This window comes from Phyllobates terribilis, unplaced genomic scaffold, assembly GCF_046119375.1.
Source record: "Phyllobates terribilis strain yellow unplaced genomic scaffold, ASM4611937v1 Scaffold_3__8_contigs__length_932513732, whole genome shotgun sequence".
Taxonomy (NCBI): Eukaryota; Metazoa; Chordata; class Amphibia; order Anura; family Dendrobatidae; genus Phyllobates; species Phyllobates terribilis.
Window position 1 is genome coordinate 646,581,354 of NW_027362763.1, and position 21,128 is coordinate 646,602,481.

At 47.1% G+C, this 21,128-nt stretch overlaps 1 protein-coding gene across 1 annotated transcript in view; it reads right to left on the minus strand.

Annotated features, from left to right (window-relative positions):
* The window catches only part of TTBK1 (tau tubulin kinase 1), an 89,670-nt gene that overhangs the window by 63,399 nt on the left and 5,143 nt on the right, over positions 1 to 21,128 (minus strand). Inside the window, exons 2-5 of the mRNA XM_073671635.1 lie at positions 19,098 to 19,256; positions 16,857 to 17,004; positions 14,940 to 15,013; positions 9,340 to 9,480 (exon numbers count right to left, since the gene is read on the minus strand). Coding sequence (XP_073527736.1) covers positions 9,340 to 9,480; positions 14,940 to 15,013; positions 16,857 to 17,004; positions 19,098 to 19,205 — 471 coding nt within the window. The 5' untranslated portion in view covers positions 19,206 to 19,256. The remainder of the gene's footprint in view (positions 1 to 9,339; positions 9,481 to 14,939; positions 15,014 to 16,856; positions 17,005 to 19,097; positions 19,257 to 21,128) is intronic.

Below are 21,128 nucleotides of genomic sequence, written 5' to 3' on the forward strand. Positions count from 1 at the left end.
ATCCCTCCAGCAGATATCTGCCCACATCAAGTTTCCAGCAGATATTTCTAAACATCGTTCTTCCAACAGATATCTCCACACATCACGTCTCCAGCAGATATCTCCACACATTGTTCTTCTAGCAGAAATCTCAACACATATTCCCTCCAGCAGATATGTCCACACATTAAGTCTCCAGCAGATATCTCCACACATCGTCCCTCCAAAAGATATCTGAACACGTAGACCCTCCAGAAGATATTTCCACACATCATGTCTCCAGCAGCTATCTCCACACATAAAATCTCCAGCAGATATCTCCACACATTGTTCTTCTAGCAGAAATCTCAACACATATTCCCTCCAGCAGATATGTCCACACATTAAGTCTCCAGCAGATATCTCCACACATCATTCCTCCAGCAGATATCTGAACACGTAGACCCTCCAGAAGATATTTCCACACATCATGTCTCCAGCAGATATCTCCACACATCGTTCCTTCAGCAGATATCTCTACACATCACGTCTCCATCCAGCAGATATCTCCAAACATCGTCCCTCCAGCAGATATCTCCACACACCGTTCCTTCAGCAGATATCTCCACACATCGTCTCTCTAGAAAATATCAGCACACATCACATGTCCAGCAGATCTCTTCACACATCATCCCTTCAGCAGATATCTCCACAAATCACGTCTCCAGCAGATATCTCCACACATCGTCCCTCCAGTAGATATCTCCACACATCACGTCTCCAGCAGATATCTCTACACATCATTCCTTCAGCAGTTATATCCACACTTCATCTCTCCAGCAGATATCGCCACACATCGTCCCTCCAGCAGATATCGCCACACATCGTCCCTCCAGCAGATATCTCCACACATCGTCCCTCCAGCAGATATCTGAACACGTAGACCCTCCAGCAGATATCTGACCACATCAAGTTTCCAGCAGATATTTCTAAACATCGTTCTTCCAACAGATATCTCCACACATCACGTCTCCAGCAGATATCTCCACACATTGTTCTTCTAGCAGAAATCTCAACACATATTCCCTCCAGCAGATATCTCCACACATTAAGTCTCCAGCAGATATCTCCACACATCGTCCCTCCAGCAGATATCTCCACACATCGTCTCTCCAGCAGATATCTCCACACATCATCCCTCCAGCAGATATCTCCACACATCATCCCTCCAGCAGATATCTCCACACATCATCCCTCCAGCAGATATCTCCACACATCGTCCCTCCAGCAGATATCTCCACACATCGTCTCTCTAGCAGATATCTCCACACATCATTGCTCCAGCAGATATCTCCACACAGTACGTCTCCAGCAGATATCTCCACACATCGTCTCTCTAGCAGATATCTCCACACATCATGTCTCCAGCAGATATCTGCACACATCGTCCATCCAGCAGATATCTCCACACATCATCCCTCCAGCAGATATCTCCACACAGTACGTCTCCAGCAGATATCTGCACACATCGTCCATCCAGCAGATATCTCCACACATCATCCCTCCAGCAGATATCTCCACACATTACGTCTCCAGCAGATATCTTCACACATCACGTCTCCAGCAGATATCTTCACACATCACGTCTCCAGCAGATATCTCCACACATCACGTCTCCAGCAGATATCTCTACACATCAGGTCTCCAGCAGATATCTTCACACATCACGTCTCCAGCAGATATCTTCACAGATCACGTCTCCAGCAGATATCTCCACACATTGTTCTTCTAGCAGAAATCTCAACACATATTCCCTCCAGCAGATATCTCCACACATTAAGTCTCCAGCAGATATCTCCACACATCGTCCCTCCAGCAGATATCTCCACACATCGTCTCTCCAGCAGATATCTCCACACATCATCCCTCCAGCAGATATCTCCACACATCATCCCTCCAGCAGATATCTCCACACATCGTCCCTCCAGCAGATATCTCCACACATCGTCTCTCTAGCAGATATCTCCACACATCATTGCTCCAGCAGATATCTCCACACAGTACGTCTCCAGCAGATATCTCCACACATCGTCTCTCTAGCAGATATCTCCACACATCATGTCTCCAGCAGATATCTGCACACATCGTCCATCCAGCAGATATCTCCACACATCATCCCTCCAGCAGATATCTCCACACAGTACGTCTCCAGCAGATATCTGCACACATCGTCCATCCAGCAGATATCTCCACACATCATCCCTCCAGCAGATATCTCCACACATTACGTCTCCAGCAGATATCTTCACACATCACGTCTCCAGCAGATATCTTCACACATCACGTCTCCAGCAGATATCTCCACACATCACGTCTCCAGCAGATATCTCTACACATCAGGTCTCCAGCAGATATCTTCACACATCACGTCTCCAGCAGATATCTTCACAGATCACGTCTCCAGCAGATATCTCCACACATTGTTCTTCTAGCAGAAATCTCAACACATATTCCCTCCAGCAGATATCTCCACACATTAAGTCTCCAGCAGATATCTCCACACATCGTCCCTCCAGCAGATATCTCCACACATCGTCTCTCCAGCAGATATCTCCACACATCATCCCTCCAGCAGATATCTCCACACATCATCCCTCCAGCAGATATCTCCACACATCGTCCATCCAGCAGATATCTCCACACATCGTCTCTCTAGCAGATATCTCCACACATCATTGCTCCAGCAGATATCTCCACACAGTACGTCTCCAGCAGATATCTCCACACATCGTCTCTCTAGCAGATATCTCCACACATCATGTCTCCAGCAGATATCTGCACACATCGTCCATCCAGCAGATATCTCCACACATCATCCCTCCAGCAGATATCTCCACACAGTACGTCTCCAGCAGATATCTGCACACATCGTCCATCCAGCAGATATCTCCACACATCATCCCTCCAGCAGATATCTCCACACATTACGTCTCCAGCAGATATCTTCACACATCACGTCTCCAGCAGATATCTTCACACATCACGTCTCCAGCAGATATCTCCACACATCACGTCTCCAGCAGATATCTCTACACATCAGGTCTCCAGCAGATATCTTCACACATCACGTCTCCAGCAGATATCTTCACAGATCACGTCTCCAGCAGATATCTCCAAACATTATCACTCCAGCAGATAAAACGGGGAAATTAAGTATTTTATACACTGCTGATTTTTCAAGTTTTCCCACCTACAAAGAATGGAGCGGTCTGTAATATTTATCGTAGGTCACTTCACCTGTGAGAGACAGAATCTAAAAATAAAATCCAGAAAATCACATTGTATGATTTTTACATAATTAATTAGCATTTTATTGCATGAAATAAGTATTTAATCACCGACCAAGCAGCAAGAATTCTGGCTCTCGTGTACCTGTTAGTTTTTCTTTAAGAAACCCTCCTACTCTGCACTCATTACCTGTTTGAACTCGTTACCTGTATAAAAGACACCTGTACACACACTCAATCAATCACACTCCAGCCTTAACACCATGCCCAAAACCAATGCGATGTCTAAGGACACCAGGGACAAAATTGTAGACCTGCACAAGGCTGGGATAGGCTACAGGACAAAAGGCAAGCAGCTTGGTGAGAAGGCAACAACTGTTGGCACAATTATTAGAAACTGGAAGAAACACAAAATGACTGTCAATCTTCCTCAGTCTGGGGCTCCATGCAAGATTTCATCTCGTGGGGAAAGGATGATTCTGAGAAAGCTCAGGAATCAGCCCAGAACTATACAGGAGGACCTGGTCAATGACCTGAAGAGAGCTGCCACCACAGACTCAAACATTACCGTTTGTAACACACTACACCGTCACGGATTCAAACCCTGCAGGGCAAGCAAGGTCCCCCTGCTCACGCCGGAACATATCCAGGCCCGTTTGAAGTTTGCCAATGACCATCTGGATGATGCAGAGGAGGCATGGGAGAAGGTCATGTGATCAGATGAGACTAAAATAGAACTTTTTTGTATCAACTCTACTTGCTGTGTTTGGAGGAAGAAGAAGGATGAGTACAACCCCAAGAACACCATCCCAACTGTGAAGCATGGTGGGGGAAACATCATACTTTGGGGATGCTTTTCTGCAAAGAGGACAGGATGACTGCATCACTGTAACATACCTGGCGGCGTCCTTGCATGGTGGTCCATCTCCCACTGTGCAAGAGGGCGCACTTGATCTCCTGTCCAGAATGTCTCTCTGGCTTCCCTCCATGCTGTCTGTTTGTGTCTGTTTCTGCTGCTTAAGGGCGGCGCCCGATCACTTCCTGCCTTTTGTACCTGCTGTGGGTCACACCCCTTGTGCGTCCTCAGCCTATTGCTGTCTGTCACTTGGTATATAGCTCAGCAGCTCCCTTCTATCCCTGCCTGAGCATAGTGTTTCCTTCAGTGTGTGCTTGCACTCTGAAGGTGCCAGGTCCCGTCTCTTGTCTCCTGCTTTTTGTATCAGTTCCTGTGTCTGAACTGAGTCCTTTCTGTGTTCTCTTGTCTGTCCTGTCTGAACACGCTCCTAGCCTGTTCCTCCTGCCTTCTAGGGGCCGATTACCTAGACCCGTTCCTGTATCTTGTCTGACCTGTCTGAACACGCTCCTAGCCTGTTCCTCCTGCCTTCTAGGGGCCGATTACCTAGACCCGTTCCTGTATCTTGTCTGACCTGTCTGAACTCGCTCCTTGCCTGTTCGTTCCGCCTTCTAGTGGCCGATTACCTAGACCCGTTCCTGTATCTTGTCTGACCTGTCTGAACTCGCTCCTAGCCTGTTCGTTCCGCCTCTCTGGGGGCCGTATTCCCAGACCCGCTCCTGTATTCCTCTGCAGTGTCGGTCTCTTCCGTACACTCAGTTCCAGTCTGAACTCTCTCCTGTCCTTTACCTGTTTTGCCTCTATGTCCGTTCCCTTCCTTTTTCTGCAGAGTCTGAACTCGTACCTAACTCCTGCTTGTTGTCTCTGCAAGTACTGTGTGAGTATCTGGCTCTGTCTTTCCCTTCCTGTCTGTTCCGTGTGAACAGAGCCCTGTCCTCCCTGCTCAGCCTTGTCTGCACTCTAGCTGTGCTTGCCTGTAACCCTCTGCCTGTATTGTTCCTGAGTCCCGGTGTGTACTGGGTCCTATTCCGCCTGTGTTCCTACCTGCTAGTGCCTCCCTGTCTGCACTCTAGCTGTGCTTGCCTTTACCCCCCTGCCTGCATACCCGCCTGCCTGCATACCAGTCGTGCCTGCCTATACCCTCCAGTCTGTGTGCCAGCCTACCAGCCTGTTCCTGTATTCCCCTGTGTGGGTCAACAGCCGTGTCCGGGGTCTGTCCTGGAGTAGCACCTGGTCCCTCTGCTCGGTTCCTCCTTGGTGCACTGGCGTCGTATGCCGTCGTGCGACCCTGGTCGGATCGGGTGAATACTTAGTCACGCCCCTCCAGGCATTCACTCTCCGGCACGGTCCAATGGAATCACTACCAATCACACGCACACGCCGCTTAGCCCGGGCGTGTGCATAACAGCATGCTCAGGCCATGGTTCCCGTTGAGCCCCACGGCCTTCGCTCTTTGAGAAGTTTTTCCAGCGAATACATGCATTAAAATAAAATAAATAAATTTTTTTCCCCCTTTAGCTGAGTTCCAGGCGAATTACGCACCCGTCCAGATGGATCTATCAGCCCTCGTTCCTGCGGATCCGCCACGTTACTATGGGGATCCAAGACAGTGTCGTGCATTTGTGGAGCAATGCATGCTACACTTTAAGGCCTACCCTCTCTATTTTCCTTCCGATTGGGCTAAAGTGGCCTTTATGATTGACTACCTAGCGGGTGATGCCTTGAAATGGGTCACCCCCCTATGGGAAGCATGGGATCCTGTCATCCTTGACCTGCAGGCCTTCCTGGTGGCCTTTCGTATGGTCTTCGAGGACCCTAACTCTGAAGCCCCTGCTGAAGCTTCACTTCCCAATATCCCGGAGCAGCCCCGACGGGTAATGTGTGTGGGTAGCGCAATAGTCCTCCAGCCCAATGAGACTACTGCCCACCCAGAATCCTCACAGGGTGACTACGCTTTCCGGAATACTTCTCTCAACCTCAAGAGGCAGTCCAGACGTGCTAGACTTAGAGGCAAGCCGTCACGCCAGGGTCTGTCCTCCCTGAGACCTCCTGACCCCAACCTTGAAGTCCCTACTGAAGCTTCATCTCCCTGTATCCCGGAGAAACCCCAATGGGTAATGTGCGTGGGTAGTGCACCAGTTCTCCTGGCCGAAGAGACTTCTGCCCATCCAGACTCCACACAGGAGAACTTCCTGCACCCGGCATCAGATGCTTCTTTCTCTTTAACCGGTGTGCATGTCCAAGGATGCTCCAAAGCTGTGGTTACCTCAGAGTCTGTGCACCTCTACTACCTGGCGGAGGATCCCCTGTTGCCTCTTGAACCCTCCGGGATACCACTCGATGACAAATGGAGAGAGACTTCTCTACACCCGGTACTCAATACTTTGTCCGCTTCGTCCTGTGAGCCTGACAATGGGTACCCCAAAGTGGTAGTTACCTCCAAGTCTCTACACCCCTCCGACCAGGCGGAGGATCTCCAGTTGTCTCCTGAACCCTTCGGGGTGCTACCTGGTAGCGAAAGGACAGAGACTCTCCTATACTCTGTACCTGATACCTCGCTCGCTTCGTCCAGTGAGTCCAACTTAGTGTACTCTGAAGCAGAGGTTACCCGTGAGTCTCTACACCCCTCTGACCAGGCGGAGGACCGCCAGCTGTCTCCAGAACCCTTCGGGGTGCCACCTGGTGGTGAATGGACAGAGACTTTCCTATACTCGGTACCCGATACCTCGCCTGCTTCCTCCAGTGAGTCCGACCTAGTGTACTCTGAAGCAGAGGTTACCCGTGAGTCTCTACACCCCTCTGACCAGGCGGAGGACCGCCAGCTGTCTCCAGAACCCTTCGGGGTGCCACCTGGTGGTGAATGGACAGAGACTTTCCTATACTCGGTACCCGATACCTCGCCTGCTTCCTCCAGTGAGTCCGACCTAGTGTACTCTGAAGCAGTTGTTTTCTCTGAGCCTCTGCACTCTTCTGACCCGGCGGAGGACCTCCAGTTGTTTCCTGAATCCTCCGGGATACCACCAGATAACAAAGAGACAGTGACTTTTCCTCATTATGTACGTGATAACCCGTCTATTTCTTCCTGTGAGCTTGACAAGATGTACCTCGAAGCAGAGATTACCCTTAAGTCTCTGTCCCCCTCCAACCCAGTGAACGACTGGCCCTCGAATTCCCTGCGGAAGATTCTGGCAGGCCTGAAGAAGAGGGGGCGTAAGGGGGGAGGTACTGTAACATACCTGGCGGCGTCCTTGCATGGTGGTCCATCTCCCACTGTGCAAGAGGGCGCACTTGATCTCCTGTCCAGAATGTCTCTCTGGCTTCCCTCCATGCTGTCTGTTTGTGTCTGTTTCTGCTGCTTAAGGGCGGCGCCCGATCACTTCCTGCCTTTTGTACCTGCTGTGGGTCACACCCCTTGTGCGTCCTCAGCCTATTGCTGTCTGTCACTTGGTATATAGCTCAGCAGCTCCCTTCTATCCCTGCCTGAGCATAGTGTTTCCTTCAGTGTGTGCTTGCACTCTGAAGGTGCCAGGTCCCGTCTCTTGTCTCCTGCTTTTTGTATCAGTTCCTGTGTCTGAACTGAGTCCTTTCTGTGTTCTCTTGTCTGTCCTGTCTGAACACGCTCCTAGCCTGTTCCTCCTGCCTTCTAGGGGCCGATTACCTAGACCCGTTCCTGTATCTTGTCTGACCTGTCTGAACACGCTCCTAGCCTGTTCCTCCTGCCTTCTAGGGGCCGATTACCTAGACCCGTTCCTGTATCTTGTCTGACCTGTCTGAACTCGCTCCTTGCCTGTTCGTTCCGCCTTCTAGTGGCCGATTACCTAGACCCGTTCCTGTATCTTGTCTGACCTGTCTGAACTCGCTCCTAGCCTGTTCGTTCCGCCTCTCTGGGGGCCGTATTCCCAGACCCGCTCCTGTATTCCTCTGCAGTGTCGGTCTCTTCCGTACACTCAGTTCCAGTCTGAACTCTCTCCTGTCCTTTACCTGTTTTGCCTCTATGTCCGTTCCCTTCCTTTTTCTGCAGAGTCTGAACTCGTACCTAACTCCTGCTTGTTGTCTCTGCAAGTACTGTGTGAGTATCTGGCTCTGTCTTTCCCTTCCTGTCTGTTCCGTGTGAACAGAGCCCTGTCCTCCCTGCTCAGCCTTGTCTGCACTCTAGCTGTGCTTGCCTGTAACCCTCTGCCTGTATTGTTCCTGAGTCCCGGTGTGTACTGGGTCCTATTCCGCCTGTGTTCCTACCTGCTAGTGCCTCCCTGTCTGCACTCTAGCTGTGCTTGCCTTTACCCCCCTGCCTGCATACCCGCCTGCCTGCATACCAGTCGTGCCTGCCTATACCCTCCAGTCTGTGTGCCAGCCTACCAGCCTGTTCCTGTATTCCCCTGTGTGGGTCAACAGCCGTGTCTGGGGTCTGTCCTGGAGTAGCACCTGGTCCCTCTGCTCGGTTCCTCCTTGGTGCACTGGCGTCGTATGCCGTCGTGCGACCCTGGTCGGATCGGGTGAATACTTAGTCACGCCCCTCCAGGCATTCACTCTCCGGCACGGTCCAGTGGAATCACTACCAATCACACGCACACGCCGCTTAGCCCGGGCGTGTGCATAACAATCACATTGAAGGGAGGATGGATGGGGTCATGTATCGCGAGATTTTGACCAACAACCTCCTTCCTTCAGTAAGAGCACTGAAGATGGGTTTTCCAGCATGACAATGACCGGAAACACACAGCCAGGGCATCTAAGGAGCGGCTCCATAAGAAGCATTCCAAAGTCCTGGCGTGGCGTAGGACCTAAACCCAATAGAAAATCTTTGGAGGGAGCTGAAACTCAATATTGCCCAGCGACAGCCCCGAAACCTGAAAGATCTGGAGAAGATCAGTATGGAGGAGTGGGCCAAAATCCTTGCTGCAGTGTGTGCAAACCTGGTCAAGAACTACAGGAAACGTCTGTCCTCTGTAATTGTAACAAAGGTTTCTGGACCAAATATTAAGTTCTTTTTTTCCATTGTATCAAATACTTATTTCATGCAATAAAATGCAAATTAATTATGTAACAATCCTACAATGGGATTTTCTGATTTTTTTTTAGATTCTGTCTATTCTGTCTTTCACAAGTGAAGTGTATCTACAATAAAAATTACAGACCTCTCCATTCTTTGTAGGTGGGAAAGCTTGCAAAATCGGCAGTGTATCAAATGTTTATTTTCCCCACTGTATCTGTACATGTAAGCCCCCGGAATATAGAACTCACAGGCTTGATGTCACGGTGCAGGAAGCCCACCGAGTGGATAGAATCTATAGACTCCAGGATTTGTTTCCCTAGGCGGAGGGTGGTGCTCATGGTGAAGGTGCCACGGGGTTGACTCCTGCGTAAATCTGCCAAGTTCCGGCCCTGTGACCAATGAAGATGGTCAGTAGTGAAGCATGTATTCAGCAGTTAGGATGTTCCTGCAACATTAGAGTCCATTACACCCCACCATATATTAATTCATGGTTCTCTATATTAAATATAGCATGGTGTGCCCCACCATAGACTGTATGATAAACCATACCATGTGACCACCTCTTTACATAATAGTGTATACATTGGATAAAAAGTCTACACCAGAGGAATCATTTCAGAACTTTTAAGGGGTAAAATAACACTGCAACCACATTATAGTAGCTGAGTTTTAAGTGTGAGCCCCCTCCTATAACTGAGGAAGCGATCGTGCGCAGTCAGCCGATCACATTACCCCCAAGTTACACAGTAGTGTTCAAAATAATAGCAGTGTGATCAAAAACACGAGTTATCACAAAATCTTTCTCCTAGTTGTTATTTCCAGCATTGGGGACGTCGCTCGCTGTTTTCTAATTCACAACTTGAAGAGAAATGTATAGAATTTTTAACTACTTTACAGAAAATAACAAAACCTGAACATTGTTCTGTTCTACAATATAGCAGTGTCGGCATTTGTCTTTTTTTTGAGGATTTAGCATTCCTGTGACTCGCTAACGTAATATTTAGTTGTAAACCCACAGTTTTTTTAGAGCTGCTTCACACCTATGTTGCATAGAGTTAAACAACTCCTGGTCCCTGTCAGCTGTTATTCCAGCCCAGGAGGCTTTCACTACATCCCACAATTTTTTGGCATTTGTTGGCTTAGCCTCAGAAATGGCATTTTTGATGTCACCCCACAAGTGTTCTATCGGATTAAGGTCCGGGGATTGGGGTGACCGCTCCATAGGCTCAATTTTGTTGGACTGTGTGATGAATGGCAGCAGACAGATCCCGCAGAATCCCACCGCTGCCACCACTTGTGACGAATCCACACCTCGCCACCCACCCAACATCACAATTACGTCAGATGGATCACGTGATAAGGATCTGCTCTTTGCACCAATGTGACGTTCCACACCCCCCAGGGGACACGTAAGGTTAGATTGGTACAGTTCTACACAGACAGCCCCTGTCCACATGGGTACAGGAAGGCACCGGGGGTGAGAAGAGGTGGCCCACTCAGTCACTGATGTGGCACCACACTTGCTCACACCCACGAGAGGCTGAGAGGTCCCTTCACTAACCCCAGTGAAGCAGAACCTTGTCGGCCTGGTCAAGCTGCCATCAGTTTCTATTAGATATAAGTCCCCGATCCGTTAATGGGGATATATCGGGCCAGAAACAGGGTAGTATGAGGATTAAGCCGAACAACAAACGTGTGGGTTTGTGGATCGAGATAAAAGAGCAGCACGAGGTTAAATTATATATTTAATCGCCTTAAGGACACACTAGACAATACACTATATACATTAGGGTTATACATACATAATGGTCAGAGATGCAAAAACAATAGTAGTGGTACAAAAGATGTAAAGCAGTAATTAAGAGTGAAAAAGGAAAAAGACCATGGAGCCAGGGCTTCTAGGCTCTTAACCTCTCTGGGTCACTCCCCCTCCTGCCTCCTGGCTGAAACTAAATCTCCAACCCTGGCCTCTCTCAGCTAAAAACCCCCAAAACTAAAATGGGCTATACTTCCTTAATGGACGGTCCTAGGGAGCCAGCACTGGTGTCATCGGATCTAGCCGGGCCCCTGCTACGCATGGATACCAAGCATAGGGGCCCTAGGAGCTCCAGCAAGGCTGTGCCGTGTATCTCCCTTTCCCTACACGCAGGACTGTGCTGAAAGCCAGGGTGACATTCATCCAGTTTGTGTGTTTCCAAAAAATCTATTTGATGTATCACTGGGATGTATCGTATTCCCAGAACTCGGTGTTGAATTATAATTGTCTGATACAAAGAACATGCCGCATGGCTTGGAAGTCACAGGGGGCCTTACTGTGGCAGCTCACAGCTGCTGGTGGGGGGGTTTATCACTCACTGTGTCTCTCAGTCCCATCCCTTCTTCTTGCTGCTGAAGTGTCCGGTTACAGCTGACACTGTAGACCTTTACAATCCCCCGCCAAACAGGGCACAATTATGGGATTATATCTTGAATATTCGTCACAGACTGGAACCAAGATTTTGCTTGTTTACTGGTGTGTTTAGGGTCGTTGTCCTCTTCAGCATAAGGCAACATGACCTCTTCAAGTATTTTAATATATGCAAACTGGTCAATGATCCCTGGTATGCGGTAAATAGGTCCGGTACCATAGTAAGAGAATCATGCCCATATCATGATGCTTCCACCATGCTTCACTGTTTTCAGAGTGTACTGTGGCTGAATGCAGAGTTTGGAGGTCGTCTGACGAACTGTCTGCGGCCCTTGGACCCAAAAAGAGCAATTTCACTTTCATCAGTCCACAAACTGTTTCTCCTTTTCGCTTTAGGCCAGTTGATGGTTTCTTTGGCAAATTGTATCCGCTTCAGTACATGTCTTTTTTTTAACAGCGGGACTTTGCAGGGGCTTCTTGCTAAGAGATTAGCTTCACACAGGTGTCTTCTCACTGTCACAGTCCTCACAGGTAACTTGAGACTGTCTTTGATCATCCTGGAGCTGATCATTGGCTGAGCCTTTGCCATTCTGGCAATTCTTCCATCCATTCGAAAGGGTTGTCTTCCGTTTTCTTCCACGTCTCTCTGGTTTTGCTTTCCATTATAAAGCATTGGAGATCATTTTAGCTGAACAGCCGATCATTATCTGCACTTCTTTATAAGTTTTACCCTCTCCAATCAACTTTTTAATCAAAGTACAGTACAGACCAAAAGTTTGGACACAACTTCTCATTTAAAGATATTTCTGTATTTTCATGACTATGAAAATTGTACATTCACACTGAAGGCATCAAAACTATGAATTAACACATGTGGAATTATATACTTAACAAAAAAGTGTGAAACAACTGAAAATATGTCTTATATTCTAGGCTCTTCAGAGTAGCCACCTTTTGCTTTGATGACTGCTTTGCACACTCTTGGCATTCTCTTGATGAGCTTCAAGAGGTAGTCACCGGAAATGGTCTTCCAACAATCTTGAAGGAGTTCCCAGAGATGCTTAGCACTTGTTGGCCCTTTTGCCTTCACTCTGCGGTCCAGCTCACCCCAAACCATCTCGATTGGGTTCAGGTCTGGTGACTGTGGAGGCCAGGTCATCTGGCGTAGCACCCCATCACTCTCCTTCTTGGTCAAATAGCCCTTACACAGACTGGAGGTGTGTTTGGGGTCATTGTCCTGTTGAAAAATAAATGATGGTCCAACTAAACGCAAACCGGATGGAATAGCATGCCGCTGCAAGATGCTGTGGTAGACATGCTGGTTCAGCATGCCTTCAATTTTGAATAAATCCCGAACAGTGTCACCAGCAAAGCACCACCACACCATCACACCTCCTCCTCCATGCTTCACGGTGGGAACCAGGCATGTAGAGTCCATCCGTTCACCTTTTCTGCGTCGCACAAAGACACCGTGGTTGGAACCAAAGATCTCAAATTTGGACTCATCAGACCAAAGCACAGATTTCCACTGGTCTAATGTCCATTCCTTGTGTTCTTTAGCCCAAACAAGTCTCTTCTGCTTGTTGCCTGTCCTTAGCAGTGGTTTCCTAGCAGCTATTTTACCATGAAGGCCTGCTGCACAAAGTCTCCTCTTAACAGTTGTTGTAGAGATGTGTCTGCTGCTAGAACTCTGTGTGGCATTGACCTGGTCTCTAATCTGAGCTGCTGTTAACCTGTGATTTCTGAGGCTGGTGACTCGGATAAACTTATCCTCAGAAGCAGAGGTGACTCTTGGTCTTCCTTTCCTGGGGCGGTCCTCATGTGAGCCAGTTTCTTTGTAGCGCTTGATGGTTTTTGCAACTGCACTTGGGGACACTTTCAAAGTTTTCCCAATTTTTCGCACTGACTGACCTTCATTTCTTAAAGTAATGATGGCCACTCGTTTTTCTTTACTTAGCTGCTTTTTTCTTGCCATAATACAAATTCTAACAGTCTATTCAGTAGGACTATCAGCTGTGTATCCACCAGACTTCTGCACAACACAACTGATGGTCCCAACCCCATTTATAAGGCAAGAAATCCCACTTATTAAACCTGACAGGGCACACCTGTGAAGTGAAGACCATTTCCGGTGACTACCTCTTGAAGCTCATCAAGAGAATGCCAAGAGTGTGCAAAGCAGTCATCATAGCAAAAGGTGGATACTTTGAAGAACCTAGAATATAAGACATATTTTCAGTTGTTTCACACTTTTTTGTTAAGTATATAATTCCACATGTGTTAATTCATAGCTTTGATGCCTTCAGTGTTAATGTACAATTTTCATAGCCATGAAAATACAGAAAAATCTTTAAATAAGAAGGTGTGTCCAAACTTTTGGTCTGTACTGTACGCTGTTCTTCTGAACAATGTCTCGAATTAAACATATTTCTCAGGCTTTCAATGAGAAATGCAGGTACAACATGTGCTGCTTCACCCTTAAATAGGGGCCACCTGATTCACACCTGCTTCTTCACAGAATGATTGACCTTCTAATTGAACTCCACACTGCTATTATTTTGAACAAACCCTTCGTACAATTAATTATTCAGATACACAGCCTCAAAAACCTGCAGATGATGAATGCTGAGTCTGGTGGTTTTCTTATAATCTACTGCACCGACTGGTAAATTGACATGTGGTAATAGAATTTATACCAAAAACAGAGATTAATCCGGTTAGTCATATTGGAGTGCTATTACTTTGAACACTACTGTAGCAGTCAGCGTTCGGCCGCTGTCATTTACAGCGACTCTGATGAACCCCAGAGAATGTGTCGCTTTTCTCGGAGGACGCTGCTCTCTGAGGATTTTCCTGACATTTTCTGGTCCATAAACAGCTGACAACACAGCAAAGGTTCTCCTTGTGGAAAGTTGTCAGTCAGGAGAAGGTAAGGGGCTGAAATCTGGCACAACAGTGACATTACCTAGAACTGGACACCCCCCCCCCCCAAAAAAAATAACAAAAAGACAAGAAGAAAATTGGTCCAGGAGGCCGACAGCAACATTAAAGGCTAACTGTGCTTTCAGGTAATTGATCAGAATAAGCTGACCTATGTGTACAGGAGGAACATCACCATTTGGCCATGACATGACTTATATTCTGAATTCTCAACTGTTTTCCCCTCTCCTCGCTTTGTCTGTAACTTGCAATCCACTGTTTGCTGGAGGAGACGAGCTGTAGAAATTTCCCCCATGAAGAGCAACATTAAAGGTGGAAAAAGTTCTGAAATGATTCATCTACATGACAAAAATCTGGAGTTTTACCAGAGGCGTACAGACTTATTATATCCAACTCTATCGCCCCCTCTCTATATCCTTCTGACCCCCGACGCTACACCCGATGTCTTCCGATGTTCGTGAGTGCACCAAGCATAGCATCTTATCTGTGTAGGTGTTTTACCTGGAGCTGCATGACGACATAGTTGAACTTCTCGTTTCGTCCGCAACCAATAAATCTGCAAACATGATCCTTTCCTGTAGAGATATAAGCAGAGAGACTCGGGGAGGATATGGGTCGTAGAGCAGCGCTTCCCACCTGTTTTCTGGATCTCCTTAATTTTCGTCAGGGCGTCAATCATGGCCTCACGTGTTGTCTCTATAGGTATCCTCAAATCCTGACATGTTGGGGGGAGAGGAGCACTGGGGAAAAGGCAGGGTCCAGCAGCAACTCATCAGGAATGAGCCCACCAAGGCGCACTACGCCTCTACGCGAACCCTAATATGCCTGCTATTACATGGAGAAGCAATACAGCTGTAAGCATGAACCCTAAAGAAAGGAGTGTGGGCAGAAGATCTAAGGTAGGCTAAAGATGGTCGAAACCCAGACAGATGCCCGATTGTAGGGCAGAAGATCTAAGGTAGGCTAAAGATGGTCGAAAACCCAGACAGATGCCCGATTGTAGGGCAGAAGATCTAAGGTAGGCTAAAGATGGTCGAAACCCAAACAGATGCCCAATTGTAGGGCAGAAGATCTAAGGTAGGCTAAAGATGGTCGAAACCCAGACAGATGCTCAATTGTAGGGCAGAAGGTCTAAGGTAGGCTAAAGATGGTCGAAACCCAGACAGATGCTCAATTGTAGGGCAGAAGGTCTAAGGTAGGCTAAAGATGGTCGAAACCCAGACAGATGCCCAATTGTAGGGCAGAAGATCTAAGGTAGGCTAAAGATGGTCGAAACCCAGACAGATGCCCAATTGTAGGGCAGAAGATTTAAGGTAGGCTAAAGATGGTCGAAACCCAGACAGATGCCCAATTGTAGGGCAGAAGATCTAAGGTAGGCTAAAGATGGTCGAAACCCAGACAGATGCCCAATTGTATCACATGTTACATGAACAGATATCGGAGTAAGGCCAAGTTCACACATTCAGTATTTGGTCAGTATTTTACATCAGTATTTGTAAGCCAAAATCAGGAGTGGACTTACAGCATATCAATCATGTAAGAGATACAGTGAACTTCTAACAAGGTTAATGAATCACTATTATTACAAATTAGACCTTTATTAATGCAATTAAAAGAAAAGGGAAATAAAGCCGGTCATTCCTATCCAGCAGATCGTTCCACATGTATCCGTGTGGTGACCAAATAATATCCAATTAATACGTCACATAGAAAACCGGACTGAAAACAAGGTCAGTCGGAGGGTTGGCACCCTAGATAAAAGCGAGCAAGACATGGCGCACCCGCTCACCGTCATCTGACCCTAGGTAGTCCTGACTAAAGCAAGTCCCCGACGGCCGTGTGCCTGATAAAAGAGGACAGAGCATCCAACAATATGGAGCCAAAGTCTGGTCCTGCCCAATATATAGCCTGGTTTATATATAATCCCCAATATTCGGAAGTACTCAAACAACTACACAATATGTCACATGGAGAAAGTGTCCGTGTAGACAATAAAGTGCAAATTGCGCTTAATCCAACTAATATATAGGTATACAACTGTATCCTTACACCCGTATGGGGTGACAGAGATAAAAGAAACAGGGCCCAGACCAGATGCAAATAGTTACTTCAATAAGAAGGTCCCCATACAGCTACCACAGTGCGGCAACCTTGACGCATTTCACTATTCATACTGGTTCATCAGGAGGAATTAGAAGGTGGTCCAGAATGGGTGGTTTTCTAGAGTCGTGATGCCAAAGTCGGAGTGGTGACGGGTTTCTATTATACTTTTCCTCTGATTGTCCCACTCCTCATTTTGGCTTACAAATACTGATGTAAAATACTGAGCAAATGCTGAACATGTGAAGGTGGCCTAAATCTGAGTAGCTAAATGTTCCTCAGGACTATGAGAAAGTGTTTCTAGTTTCTTGTAATCACCTTGAAGCTTCTTTAAGACTGCCACCTCCATCTTCAGAACTTGCTTAGGTTGCTGTGCTGACTCCACCTTCAATGCAACATTTTCCCGAGTCAGCAGGTCCATGGCCTCATAGATCTCTCCAAACCCTCCCCCGCCAATCTTCTTCAGCTAGAATAAATGTAAGACAATCAGTAATCAAAGACGTCAGGGATGACTGTTCCGGTTTATACACCAAGACAGCAGGCGTTCTTACTAGGATGTTTACACGAGCCCATCAGACATCATCACCATGGTTTCTACAAGAACCCACAAGACATTATCACCATGGTGTTTACATCACACACCAGCGATATCACCAGGGTGTCTACACCAATCCACCAGAGATTCTCATCGTGGGGTCTACAAGAACCCAGCAGACATTATCACCATGGCATCCACACCAATCCACCAGACGCTTTCAGAATCGAGTCTACAAGAACCCAACACACATTATCATCAGGGTGTCTACACTAATCAACTACATATTATCACCATGGTGTCTACAAGAACCACGACAGACATTATCACAATGGCTTCTATACCAATAGACCAGACGTTCTCACTATTGTGTCTACACCAATTCACCAGACTTTCTCCTCCCTTTGTGTCTACACCAATACACTAAATGTACTCATCATGGCATTCACACCAATCTACCAGACGTTCCACCCATGGTGTCTACAACAATGCACCAGATATTCTCATCGTGGCGTCTACAAGAATCCACCAGACATTCTCATCGTGGTATTAACACCAATCCAAACGTTCTCATTATGGCATCAACACCAATCCACCAAATATTCTCACCATGGTGTCTACGTCAATACACCATACATTCTCACAAGCATGTCTACACCAACACAACAGATGTTCTCATCAATCCACCAGACTTTATCACATTGGTGTCTACACCAATCCACAAGACACTATAACCATGGTGTCTACAACAATGCACCAGACATTCTCATCGTGCCGTCTACAAGAATCCACCAGACATTCTCATCGTGGTATTAACACCAATCCAAACGTTCTCATTATGGCATCAACACCAATCCACCAAACATTATCACCATGGAATCTACACCAACACACCAGATGTTCTCACCAGCGTGCCTACACCAACACAGCAGAAATTCTCACTATTGTGTGTACACCAATCCACCAGATATTCTCACCAGCATATCTATACCAACACAACAGAAGTTGTCACCATGGTGTGTACACCAATCCACCAGATGTTCTCACCATGGTGTCTACACTAATACAGCAGAAGTTCTCACCAGATTGCCTTGAAGAACCCATCAGACATTATCACCAAAGTGTATACACCAACACACAAACATTATCCCCATGGTGTCTACACCAGTCCACCAGACGTTCTCATCATGGCATCTACACCAACAATACAACAGACATTCTCACCAGAATATCTACACCAACACAGAAGTTGTCACCGAGGTGTGTACATAAATCCACCAAACATTCTCACCATGGCATCTACACTAACACACTAAATGTTCTCACCATGTTTTCTATACCAACACATCAGATATTATTCTCACCATGGTGTCTACACTAACTCACTAGATATTATTCTCACCATGGTGTCTACACCAACACACCAGACATTATTTTCATCTTGGTGTCATCAACAATATATCAACGTTCTCACTATGGTGTCTACACCAACACACCAAACATTATCCCCATGATGTCTACACCAGTTCACCAGACGTTCTCACCATGGCATCTACAGAAACACACCAGACATTCTCATCAGCATGCCTATATCAAGACAGAAGTTATCACCGAGGAGTGTACACCAATACATCAGATGTGCTCACCATGTTATCTATACCAACACACCAGAGATTATTCTCATCGTGGTGTCTACACCAATCCACCAAACATTATTCTCACCACGGTGTCAATAACAGCACACCAGACATTACTCTCACAATGGTGTCTACACCAACACATCAGAAGGTCTAACTATGGTGTCTACACCAACACAGCATACTGTTTCACCCTGGTGTCAACATCAATACATCAAACATTCTCAGAATGGTGTCCACACAAACACGTGAAACACCAAACATTCCCACCCTAGTATCTACATCGGTAGACCCATTATATTCCCCATATTCTTCTTCACCATCTTCACCAGCATACCGCAGGTTAGGACAGGGTAGCAGGCAGCACAGTCAATGTAGACTCCTTACCACTTTCCAGCGGTCTTTCACCACGTAACTGACTGGCAGGATGTCCGCTTGTTCTGCTCCACCACTCATGTTTCCGTCGTCCCTGATCACAGCAGCTAAGCACTGCATGGGCCACCCAGACAGGATTCGCCCAGCCCCAGACCTAATAGAGACATTGACCTGCGGGAAGAGAAAACAGGATAAAAAAGTGATAATCCATAAGACAGGGTCTGGTCTGCAGTCATAATAATCAATAATATATAACCCACACCGGTGGACCACGACGGGCGCACACTACAGTGCACAGCCAATTACAAGACACCCAAACGCTGCAGAAGGTGTGTATCCGAGCTAGTCACAGCTATTCTGGGCCTGTCCTGATCCCCGGGGGCTCAGCCTCTCGTGCTGGACTCAGAGACAGATGTCAGATTCCTGCTGATAGTTGCGATCGTGAGAGAAACGTGTTCGGATCAGCTTAACTATATAGAAAGGGCCAGATCCAGGAGAGCGGTGGCAACCAGATGCCTTCAGAGTCATCAGTGGATATCCAAGGGATGAATACACAGCACAAGTAGGGGTCAAAGGCTCATAAAACAGCACTGAATATAGGTCCTGGTGTGTACATAAGGGGGTGCTAAACCATACGTGGGAATATCCAGCTGGTATACACCAATATTCAGCATATCAAATCATAGTGAAGGACATCATAGCTCCATCTGTAGTGTGCTCAGATGTATAAGGCTTGGAGACAGAGGCTGCGGATAAAGCTAGAAAAGAGGGAACGGAAGCTCCGAGGCTGGGGCACGAAAAAAGTACACCCACCATAAACACAGATGTAAAAGGGCGCACACCAAAACGACACGATCAAGACTCAGATGACTTCAGGACACAAGTGCAGCATCATCCACCTGAATGGCAGCAGTGACCGGGCAGACATGGTCACCTAGGTCCAGTCAGTGTGGCCCGCTCCCAGGGCACCCCGGTACTTGCTTGGTGCACCACCCACTGCTCAGTTTGTGGCATCTGGACATACATTCACCCCTAATGGAGTCATATCTTTCCTGTTAGATCTGGACGGCAGCTCCTCCATGCTGCTCTTCTAGGGACGGTATGAGGAGCTGCGATACAATTTGTAATAAATAGGTGGGAGACTGTTTTAAAGTGCTGCACCACCCCTTATAAAAGGGATAATATAAGCTCCAAACAACACAACTTTTTACACTTTACTACACACAAAAAAGAAATCACAGTGCAAACAGCAACCATGCAATAGTCTCATGTCACTGCAGGAAGAAAACACTATCACTGGAATCCATCCACAGAACACTTACACCTCACAAATAGCCTTCATTGCCCATATCCTTCACTGATGACCCTTCTACAGACACTACCCTCCAGTCTAATCCAAATCTTACATGGATAACCCCTCTACAGACACTACCCTCCTGCCTAACCCATATCCTTCACTTATGACCCTTCCACAGACACTACCCTCCTGCCTAACAAATATCCTTCACTGATGACCCTTCTACAGACACTACCCTCCTGCCTAACCCATATCATTCACTGATGACCATTCTACAGACACTACCCTCCTCCCTAACCCATATCATTCACTGATGACCATTCTACAGACACTACCCTCCTGCCTAATCCAAAGCTTACAGGGATAACCCTTCTACAGACACGACCTTCCTGCCTAACCCATATCCTTCACTTATGACCCTTCGCAAGACACTACCCTCCTGCTTAACCCATATCATACACTGATGACCATTCTACAGACACTACCCTCCTGTCTAGCCCAAATCTTACAGGAATGACCCTTCTACAGACACTACCCTCCTGCCTAATCCAAATCTTACAGGGATAAACCTTCTACAGACACTACCTTCCTGCCTAACCCATATCCTTCACTTATGACCCTTCGCAAGACACTACCCTCCTGCCTAACCCATATCATACACTGATGACGATTCTACAGACACTACCCTCCTGTCTAACCCAAATCTTACAGGAATGACCCTTCTACAGACACTACCCTCCAGCCTA